A 12,150-nucleotide genomic window follows, 5' to 3' on the forward strand; every position below is an offset into this window, starting at 1 on the left:
TTCTCTATTTAATCAGTTTTACAGGTCATGCGCCGAGTGTTCAGGTGAGATACATTTTTAAAATACTTACTTGAAAATGAAGTACTGAGAAAAGAATTGATTATGAAAGAGTGTAAAGGATGCTATCTGAACACTTGCAATGAAATTTCAGTTAGGACTAGGATTTCAATGTACTTCAGTAAATAAAGTTATTACTGCTGGCAAGTATATGGTTAATTGTGTTTTACTGATCCAGGAAGAAAAATTTATTTTTATTTCTAGGAAAAATGTAAATTCCTCCAGTCTGAAACTCAGTCTCAATCCAGTTTCAAGTTTAGTTTAGCAATTTAATTTAAAAAAAAGAGAAACCTGTGCTAATAGTGCACTTATATTAAAATGTTTTTTTGTGGAAGCTGCAGCAACCCAGTCAGTAACACAAATGCAAATCAAATGCTCAAACCATCATCATCTGGAGATTATTTTCACTTACTTGCAAGGAGCAGCTGCTGAGTGTGTTAACACATTAGCTACAAGTTACTTTGAGAATCAAGATGTAGCCAGCTGCGTTTCTGATTAGCAAATAAAAAGTATTATTGGCAATATGATCTCAAAACTCATTTTTATGATATCAGCAGATTCATTAAATGGCAAAATGAAAAGCAGAGATATTTTGTGATAGCTTTGAATGCTTTACTTTTAATTGAGTGATGGTTGATGTTTGATAAGTAAACATTATTACATGAAATTTATTAAAATTGCAGATAAACAGTTTGCCGCAAAACTAGTATGTGGTTAGCACTGCCACCACAGACATTATTTGGGCCTAATCAGTGATTTAAATTGGATAGCAATGTAAAAACTGATGCCATAAAATCATCATTTTTCTAAACTTGATCTACAAAGCCACATAAGATAGGAATTTTGCTAGTTATTAACAGATTTCCACATGATTTTTTAAAAATGTAATACCATTTGTTACTCCTAAATTTAACCCATTGAGAAAGCAGTGACAATTCTAAAAGGACCAGCTGCTTCATTGTGACTTAACTGATCACTATCTCCACTGCAAATAAGATACCTTCCTTGACTTGCCAACAATATCCATATTTATTTAGTAATCAGAAAAGCAGTTGAACACACTTCATTTTTCACAAACCGTGACAACAATGGACTATCCTTAACAAAACTTATATCTCAAGCAACAGATTAAAACAGATTATCTCAGCTTTATACTGTTTGTGGTACATTGTTGAGTGCAGCATATAGTCTCATAATCTCCTACATTATTACAACATTGAATATATTTTTACTTTAAAGTAACTGAGACAAGTCCCAAGCTGCTGAAAAACGTCCTGTAAAACCAAGGACTTTCTCTTATTTTTCTGGCCACAAGGCTGCACTTCAATGGCCAAAATACTTGATGCACTGTGAATACGACTATTGACTAAGTGCATAACTAGAGTTTTGATGTTAAAACTGGAAATATGATTTGACTTTCAAATTATTTTATACTCTCAACTCATATTTACCGATGATAGTTGACCATGACGTTAAATAAAGTGCAACTTATACCATAACAATGCACTGAGTGATGTCACAATCAAGTTTTAATTAGTTATCTTATGTATACAGATATGATACCACTGCTTGAATATTGAATTCGCACAGAACTGCAAGACACCAACTGAAAAATACAAACAACAGGAATAAGAACTTGGAGAAGTCAAAGTGGGGTGCGTTCACATTCTGTGTACGTTATGAGAAAATGCAAATAAACACATTAGAGTGCAATTATTAACACAAGTAAAATACATAAATACACAACAACACTCATTTCATGGTTAGTTTCACCATATACGAAAAGCACTTAGGCAACAAGCTACAGTCTATGTATGAAGCTTCATTCTATAGAAATACAACCTGATTTTAACAAGTTGCAGTCCACATCATCTCCTCTTTGGTGCAAGATATAGCTTTACAATGTTCAGACCACTACAGAAGACAAGTTATCTCAATTCCAAAAGAGTTGCAACTCGTATCATAATAGTACAGCATCACCAGTCAATGAAATTTAGTTTTACTATATTACTATAATACTACCTAGTATTAAAATGATGATGTTATTGCTTGAAGTTTACAAATTGATTCAGAACGGTCGGATATCAGCAAATAAAAATATTGACAATATGAATAAAAGCTTGGTAAACCTAAAAATGAAAATAAAACTTCAAAATTCACTAGTACTACGACTAAGACAAAAGCAGTCATGCAATTACTTGTTTTAAAGTATACTGTATCAGAGTTCTGGTCAACTGAAGAAGGTTGATATCAGCATTTTGTATCCATTCCAAAGAGCCCCCATGGAGGTGACAACACATTGCTTTCTGAAACGGTGCATGCTGGATGATCAGCAGCTTAATACAACTGAGTAACTTTTCAAAGGTCAGTTAAATCTCCTGATTTATTTACACAATTAAGCTGAAATTATTTCCTCAGCTGCCAGTGTGGCATTTGAATGCATGTCCCCATTTAATTGGTCCAAATGCTGGATTACTAATCCAGAAATACAAACCATTAGACTACAATCCCTAAAGTTTAGTGCAAGAAAAACTGTAGTGTGGTACCGTTCAATTAAGTGCAAGATGTTATATAATAGAGAAAGAAAATCAAAGTTTGACGTATTCGTTATATTAAATTCTTATGTACTAGGAGGAGCTTTACAACTTTCAAAGTACAGCAATCATACTTTTACATACTGAAATAGTAAAATTAATTTCAGCTTTCAAACAGATACAGTCCCAAAGAACAATGCTAGGCACAACCATGAAGTAAACAAAATGTCCAACACCTCAAGTGTTTTCATTGATTAAGACCCTACCTCCCATGCCAATTCCTCCACGTGGACCCATATCACCCATCCTCATATCCTGTTCTCTCTGAAAATAAAAACATTTTCATGGTCAACCTACCAGCACAGATTATCTGTGTATGTTCAATTTCTTACCATTAATTGCAAATAAAAAAATCCTATTCTTTTTCCTAAAAAAATGAACTACCCAGGTCTAAAATCAAAACCTGAATATTTGAATAAAAAGTGAATAAAAGAGCAGGTTGAGATTCAACTGCACCTCACTCATATAATACTCTGCAACAGAATGGGGGTAATTTTCAACTCCAGAAAAGGTGGAAATTGGTAGTAAAGTTCTACCATTCTACCCAATCTTCCTTTCTATTTGCTTCACTTCAATTTCATGTGCATTGTGTCAATGCTTTTTAACCACCAGATTGAAAAGTGCCCCCAATATCTGACTTTTGTTTTCATGAAAGCATCTCAATTAAATTATAATGGTTGTATTTCACTCAGCAGTCACAAATCTTACATAACAGAAAATCCATTTGCAAAGTATGAAATATTACACCACTTAATACATGCCTGCCTATTGTCCACATTATCCAAAATAATGGTGTGATTCAGGGCTTGTGCTTGAGTAGTATCATTTCAGGCCTTAACAGGATCCCAACGTAACCACAAAAATAAAGTCAATTTCTTGTAAAATGTGCTTACTTTGTCCACTGTTGGACATCACAAGAAAAAGACATACAGCCATATAACAGATTATTAGCCACTTTCATTCAACTAGAATTACACAAAAATACAAATCACCTTATGTTTTGTAATAAGTGTCATATAAAGCAAAAGCAAATTGTGCACTTCCACAGGAAATATACCTGAAAGCAAAAATCTTAGAAAAGACAAAGAAAACATCCAAAATATATAAACAAATGTTAAATCAGCATCTGCATTAAGAGCTCCCAATTAGAACCAAAATGATGTTTTTTTCACATGCTTAAAATTACAGTTAAGAAATATAATGAAATTCAAAGTTTATTACTTTTTGTTTAAAAAAGTTTCAATAAAAACATTTTTTGAACTGGAAATGCCTCATTTGGTAGTAGACCTAAAGTATTCTTTACAGATAAGTTAAACAAATCTATGCACATGCAATTTTTCAGCCCTGCTGCTGCATCTTCTAGAGCAATAGTTTTCAAACATTTGGCATGAGGTACAGCTCATCTTGGGGGTGGGGTTTGCTGGGAAGCTCAGTTTGATAGATGATGACTAGCATTCATTTGAGATAAATATCAACAATATGGGCTTGATTTCGGATTTGACCAAAAGCAGACCGGACACCTCCCTCCTCACTTGTCTGAACATGAAAGGCAATGGCAAGCTCCTACTGACAAAAATTGTCAAGAAAAAAACAGTCAGAGGGAAGCATCAGTAGACCATGAATTAAGGACCAATTCTGGGTTGAGCACACATACCATACCACTCAACTTCCAGAACACTGCGCTCTTCACAATGGAAAATAGTGGTATCATTGGATAAAAACACTTCAGTGTAGCAGGTGACAGAAATATGATATGAGCCAACAAATGCTTAACCAAATAATAAATAAAATGAGTAAGTTCAGGTAGCTGTTTGATAACTTGAAAACACCTGGGTGTCCTCTAAAGCACTTTAGGGTCTGAAGCGTACTTTGTCTTTCCTGCATTTAATTCATCCTTTACCCAGAGTTGATACATATTTAAATAGAATCTATGAACACGTAAATCAGGAATTTTTAAGTAACTGCTCATACCACAACTGTTCTACCGAAATGTTAAGCACACTTTATTACTGGAAGCAAGCTAATTGACCAATGTTTTCCCACCCGTGTACACGAGAGGAACTCCGGCAATGTTTAGTCTTTAGGAGAATCAGATAAATGGCACCAATATCTGCAGATATAATTCAATCTTCATGTTAAAGATCATATCACTTCTAAATTCATATTTGGATGTTGTATTACAATAGTAAAATATACAGAAATAATAACTGGAACAAAGGAGTTTCTTCGCAATCTTTGATTCATATGACCACTCATTCCCACTCCATTTCTATCATGCAATGGTACTCTTTACGTTGCTGTACATGCTATACTCAAGCAATGAGATAACATATTCTATAGTTCAGGAGTTCCTTTTACATGTGTGGAATTCCACTCAGTTACTAATGATTGGCAGACCAACAGCTCACTATTGGTTTTTCACACATCACTACAATTTTTCTGAATTAGTAATATTCTCAAAAGTTTTGATGAGCTTATTGAAGCACAATCCAAACGTATCACCACTGTAACAAAAAGAAATTTAGAGCTGTTTCACGGAGATTAAAATCCCGAGCAATTCTCAGAAAGCAGATGTTCCACACCTGCAGTCACAGGCACAATGAATACATTATTAGCCTCATAACGTATTTGTTCTTCAATGTAATTCATGACATCAATGGAGTCTTACATTGCAGCAGCGAATGGAACACTAATGACAGAAGTGTTGTGTTGTCTCATTATATAATACCACTAGCGACTTTGCAGGTTAAGTGTATTTTTTATTGACAAAAGCCTACTCTAAGAAATTTGCAATCATACCAGCTGTAATAACATTTCACAAAATATTGTTTTATGAAGTATGACAAAAAAACTAAAGTTTTCTGTACTTTTCCACCGTTTACACAGAATACTGCATTTATTTGACTCTAGTTTCATTTTCAGATCATTTTACACAAATTCAATTCAAATTTTGTTGCTTCAAAATTTAGTACAATTCCTTATATCATTAGTGAGAATGTAATCTATTTTCCTGGAGTATTAATCTCCTGCCAATCTGCAATATAACATTTGAAGGATTAATATATAGCTTGAAGACTTTGTAGCCAAGATGACTCGAGGAGGACTCAAGATGAAATAACTTATTCAGTTCAATTTGAAAACAATATCCTTGTAGCTGAATAATCTATAATTCCCAAAAAAGCCACACTTGCTGCTTGTATAGAGAGATTCTACACACATCACTATTTGATTTCCCTCTTGGGAATCCTGTGAAGTTCAGCCATGTGGATTTACTATGTTATGCAAATTAGCCACATGTTTTTAACTAATAGTAGCACCCAGAGTATGTATTAATTCACATAATTGCTCATTAGTAATAACACATGACCAGTTCATTCTCAATACAGAACAAAATTGAGCAGTAAAAGTCAAAGAATTTCAAATTACCATCATCTAGTAGGACTAATAAAAAGCAGAATACTGCAGATTCTAGGAACCAGAAATGAAAATAGGAAATGCTGACGCTGCCAGGCCTGTTGAGTATTTTCAGAGTTGTTTTCTATTCTCATCCTACTATCAACTTTTCCTACTAACTTTCAGCTTTGTGAAACATTCCAAATGCTGAAATGGCAAACAGACAATCAGAAAAATTATACAAGTGAAAAAACACATGTGCAAATTATTAGTTGTTCACTGAAGATCTGGTACCAAATGAGGCATGAACTAATCAGCAAGTTTTTTGAAATATAGAAATCAATTTGCCATAAAACAATAACCTTCCATCAAATGTCTCTAGCAAAATTATCAAGTTGTGACCACTTCTAGCCTTTCAATCTTAAATGGAACAGAACTTCTGCTCTTTACCACTATAGAATTTGAGGAGGTATGGAAATTTAAACAATTTGAATACAAGAATCAAAAAAGTACTACTATCACATAATTTAATAAACTTCATTTGTGAACTTCTGTATTATTTACGTAATATTTGCATTAGCTCAAAAACAAAAATTCTTGATCATTTATGTTCAGGAATGACAGAGTCTGTCTTTGAATACAGCAAGATACCTTAGCCTATTTTGAAGAAATGTTTGTGCAAAATCTGTTAGTTACCAGAGATCACAAAAATTTTCTTTGAAACAATATCATTCAGAAAATGTGCAGATCTTACCTGTACACACTATCAATAGATAGAAAAAAAAAGTGAAAAGAAAATGACTTTACGAATCTGATATAGCCATTCAAATCTTTAAATGTGCAGTGTAAAAAACAGAATATTGCTCACTTAGTTTACAATTTGATTAGTTCCTATTTGTTTATTTAATTGATCAATGCAGTCAAATGAGAACTGTATATGGATTCTGCAGCAATCTTTTTACCCAATAGATAATTGTTAATTATAAAGCATAACACCCTTCAATAGAGAAATGAAAAATGAAAAGAATTTGATGGCACTGACTTATTACTTTTAGGCAAGTTAAATTACTCTAATACTCTAAAAATAGCTTATCAGATATTATAGTTACATATCATGGTGAAGATGATCCAATATTGAACTGGAAGAGAACAAACGTTCCTAACCTTACCCAAGCACAAGTATAGAACTAATCATGTGCACTTACCATTATGTTCAGTGACCATGGACAGTTTAATGCAGTGTTTCGATAAAGAAATCAACAGATCATAATTTTGAGTATGGACGACAAACTGCTTCCAAAAGACCAAGGTTACTTGAACCAACATGCTCACAATTTCAAGTAGTTTATTGCTAGCTTAAAAACCTTGGTGTATTCTGAATGAGTTTCGACCTACTCCAGATAAAGTACAGCTGTGAGGTTTTAGAACAGGTTGATATTTTGGATCAAAACTACAAAATAACCAAGTAGCAACTCTGGTATTCTTACCATAGATATGGATACCTAGCTACAATCATAAACAGAGGGTATATTCACAAAACTACTTTGTAAATATATTAAACTGTTAAAGTAGTAATTTCTACAGCACTTATTTTGGCCAAGTTATCAACTGCTTGAGAAGAAAAGATTTGCACACTGTAGTTTATGTATATTTTGCAAAATCCTCTAGTGTTCTAATTATGAGAAAGACTGTTGCTAAAGGTTTGATTTGTAAATAGTGAAAAAAAAATTACAATTCCTAGGAGCAGTTTTAATTATGCCACTGGGTTTTAAACATTGCTCCTGACAAGAGCTAGTCTTTTTATGTTATGACCAAGACAATTCAAATATATTCCATCCAGTGCAAACAAGTTGAGCATACAGTGCTTATCAACTAAAGCTTTATGGCTGGATCAACCTTGCAAATCACAATACATTCCAAATTGGAAAAAAGTATATTCTACTGCCTTAAACTTAACTTTGCTGTTTCAAATTAATGTTGAATTTTAACAACTTGCATTTATTTAGCATGTATAACACAACATAAAGACTCATGGTACTTCATAGAAGCACTGCAAAACAAATTGACACAGCCACAGGAGGAGAACTAGGTCAAATGACAAAAAGCTTAGTCAGACAGTTTCTTATGTAGTATCTTAAGGGAGGAAAGCGAAGTAGATAGTCAAGAAAAGGTGTAGGGAGGCTATTTCAGAGCATGTAGACCAAGCAGCTAAAAAGCATGGGGGATAGGAGTTGAGGTTGCAAGGAATTAGAAAACAAGCATTAGAATTACATAAAATATTGCTTGACCAGGAAACAATGTAGGTCAACAAGCAGAGATCACAGGGGAATAAACCTTGTTGCAGGCCGAAACATTGTACACTTGCAGCAGGTTGCAGGCAGACCAGCCAAGAATAAATTAGAACCACTTTAGAGGAAACAAAAAAGTGCTAACAAGTGCTTTGGTAGCAAGAAAGGTGATTCAGGGGTTTTTATGTGGAAGTGACCAATATTAGTGATGACAGAAATTACATTTATAAGCTTGGGATTAAAAAAGGTGGCACGGAGGTATGTGACTGGGATCCAAATTGATGTGTTTATAAATGGACTTCTGGTTTGAATGCCAGGCCTCTAGGAATTCCCGTGCATGTCTCTGTTTAGCTTGTCTCAGGATGGAGGTATTGTCCCAGGCGATCTGGTGTCCCTCTTCACCAGTGATAATTGGTCATATCTTTTGGTGGCTAATTGTTGCTCATATATCCTGGTGGCTAGTTTCCTGCCCATCTGTCTAATGTAATGTTTGTTGCAGTCCTTGCAGGGAATTTTGTATATGACATTTGTTCTGCTGGTTGTTGGTACAGGGTCCTTTAAATTCATCAAGAGCTGTTTCAACGTGGTGATAGGTTTGTGGGCTACCATAAAGCCTCGGGGCTGGAGTAGTCTGGTTGCCATCTCAGAGATGTCTTTTAAGTATGGCAGGGTGGCTAAAGTCCTTGGGTGTATTGTATCTTCTTGTTTAGGTCTGCTGTGCAGGAATCGGCAGACTGCGCTTATTGGGTATCTGTTGCTCCTCAATACATTATATAGTATTTTTTCTCGGCTTCTCACAGTTCCTGTGTGCCGCAGAGTGTTGTGACTCATTTAAACCCCGATGCAGCTCGGTTTGTGGGTGTTGGGATGATTGCTCCTGTAGTGGTGTATCTGGTCAGTGTGTGGGGCTTTCTTTGGCTTTTCGTTCGACTGATGATTATTACCTCAAATCTATTTCCTTGCCTGCCTCTCATAACCTTTAATTCAACTTTAATATATTAAATGACCAGTCTGCATTACCTCCAAGGGAAGAGCCTCAGAGGCATGAAGTTGCTGCTCATCTCTGGCTTAATTGGACAGCGTAAGACACAAGGGAGCTGTTGAGGAGGTATAGCTGGATATCAATGCACGTCAAAACTAATGCTGTGCCTACAGTGAAACATAGTGAAATGGATAAGAAAACATTGTTGACGAGCACATCAGAGTCAAGAGCAGAAACAGGAAGACACATCTAGCAAGCAATTATCTGGTTCCAATTAAGTATTTAAGAAAGGAACTAGGTGTGAGCAGTCATACCTAGCTGCAAGTGAGCACAGAGGTGTTGGAGAAAGTGGTGTTGTACACCATGTTAAAAAGGATGAGGAGGGAAATTTTACTGTGGTCATAGGCACACCACATGTTATGGGTGACTTTGAGAAGAGATTTTCTTTCGGTACTATGGAAAAAGGGTAAAACCGGATTGTAGGAATTCAAATATAATTAAGTAATTAATAAACGTGAATTGAAAGTGGGTGTTATTATACACATTCCAAATACACAGTTTTTCATAGATATTGTTAATGGAAAGTGCATTTATGGAATAGGCAGAAACAATGGTAGAGTTGATAGCTTCTTTTATACCAACTGAAAAATATTCAATAACTTGTAATTAATTATATTCAAGTGTAAACACGTTAGTTTAGAAAAATCCAGAAAGTATAACCAGCATCAGGTTCCATTAAGATAACAATTACAAGCTGTGCAACAAATTCCTGAATGGTAGTTACGGCTAGCAAGTATAAAGCCAGCATACATCCAAGATGATGTTTAAGCAGTCAATAAGTGCACCAATATTCAGTCAAGCTATCCGATAACCGTGACCCTAAAACTGAACAAATGAGAGGCCAAATGCTGAATTCCTGGGAGGTCAAACAAGCACTTGGTCCTCACTCACTGATATACTATTAAAGGCAGTATATTACTATTAAAAACTTATGTTTTTGAATATTATCCTCTGGACTAAAATATCATTCCAATTTTAGGAGCATCATAAAGCCTATGCTTTTATTGAAACTGCAGAATTTTCTTCTCTTCATTCCGGGTGGGAGAGTCCAAAACTAGAAGGCATAGGTTTAAGGAAAGAGGGAAAAGATTTAAAAGAGACTTCAGGGGAAACTTTTTGGTGCTTGAATGGAATGAAACGCCAGAGGAAGTGGTGGAGGCTCGTATAATTACAACATTTAAAAGGCATGTGGATGGGTATATGAATAGGAAGAGTTTAGAGGGATATGGCCCAAGTGTTGGCAAATGGGAGTAGATTAATTTAGGATATCTCGTCGGCATGGACGAGTTGGACTGAAGGGTCTGTTTTTGTGCTGCACAGCTAACTCTTCTGTGGGGTGTAGGCATCACTGGCAAGACTAAAATTTGATGTCCAAGCCCAACTGCTTACAGGAAGGGGTTAAGAATCAATCTGTTGTTGTAGGTCTGGGATCATATGAATACCACACCAGGCAAGGATTACAACTGTCATTCCTTAAAAGAACATTGGTGAACCAGGTGGGCATTTAAAATGGTTGACACTGGCTGTCATGATCACTATCTAGATTAACATTAGAGATTTTTACAAATTGAATTTAAACCAATTAAACAGGATTTGAACCCACATCCCTTGAGCACTAGCATTGGCCTCTAGATTACTAGTCCAGGAATACTAACATTGTACCATCTCCAATTCATGATAATTGCCAGAGATGGCACAATATTACAGATCTCAAGCATCAGTACATTCATTCAATCTCACAGTTTGGAGATTATACAACAACAGCATAATTGTTCATCTTAAATGAAAATGAATGCTGTACAAGGAAATCACTTTAAAATTGACAGCAAATCTTATCTAAATTCTTAGAAGGCCACACAGAGTCTTCGCTTAGACGATAAGCAAACACAAGCTTGGTCAAAATCAAAGGTTAATTCTTAACTCCAGATAGAATTGCATGACATATGTCACAAACTATGAATGCATAACGAGGAGTTCACACTTTTAGTCTTTTAAGGAATCCAATGGCTTTGGTTCTAAAAGTTGGAAACTAAGAAGAATACATAATGCAACAAAAAGGAGAAAAATTCAACAGGAGTTAACTTTAAAAAAAATTCTCCCAGGTCCAGTTCAACCTGCTATGATGAACCTGTGTTTTAATATTTTGTAGAGTGAATGTAAGTGCAAGTCATAATGCTGAAATGTTAAGCCAATTTCAGGTGCAGTGGCTGGCAAACCTTGTTAGAAGATTCACAAATCTTAGAAGTCTGGCCTCTTCAGCTGACAGGTGAGTAGCTTGTGGTTGGCGTCCAAGTCGATAGCCTTCCCATGTCTGTTAAATACAGCATCAACAACCGAACTGGCATGCAGACAGCACAAAAACCACCACAGGTTTCTGTATACCTTGGCTGAGCTTCACATCTGCCCAACATAGTTGACGTGACCCGAGAGTGATAAGGATGGCAGATGCCTCAAACTTCAATATTTTACTTAAAATGTGAATCATCCAGGTATTACACAAATCAAAATTTTTTGAAGATCATCATCATGCCTTATCAGCTGATTTAATTCTACATTCTCTCTATTGGATAAAGGAGTTAGAGTGATGGTCCTAATTTAAGTAATAGTGGTGACTGAAGAAGTTATGTTTCCAAACTGAATGTTGCCTTTTGTGCAAGTTATAACAATGTCAAAAATATATATTTAAAAAAAAGAAACAGCATTAGAAATCAGTCTGTCTAACCTGTGGAACATTGCCCTCCAGAATGCTGAATATCATTGGACTTGCGTTACAAAC

At 35.2% G+C, this 12,150-nt stretch overlaps 1 protein-coding gene across 5 annotated transcripts in view; it reads right to left on the reverse strand.

The window, feature by feature from the left end:
• LOC122550728 (paraspeckle component 1-like) overlaps nucleotides 1-12,150 on the reverse strand; it is a 122,755-nt gene that overhangs the window by 72,365 nt on the left and 38,240 nt on the right. For 4 of the 5 annotated variants that reach the window (XR_006311930.1, XM_043691891.1, XM_043691889.1 and 1 more), the window contains one exon: nucleotides 2,858-2,915. The exons of the other annotated variant lie outside the window; for it this stretch is intronic. Coding sequence is in view for 3 of the 4 variants with exons in the window: in XM_043691891.1 (XP_043547826.1) it covers nucleotides 2,858-2,915 (58 nt within the window). In the remaining variant the exon portion in view is untranslated. The remainder of the gene's footprint in view (nucleotides 1-2,857; nucleotides 2,916-12,150) is intronic. 5 annotated transcript variants of the gene reach the window in all.

Source organism: Chiloscyllium plagiosum, chromosome 6, assembly GCF_004010195.1.
Source record: "Chiloscyllium plagiosum isolate BGI_BamShark_2017 chromosome 6, ASM401019v2, whole genome shotgun sequence".
Lineage (NCBI taxonomy): Eukaryota > Metazoa > Chordata > Chondrichthyes > Orectolobiformes > Hemiscylliidae > Chiloscyllium > Chiloscyllium plagiosum.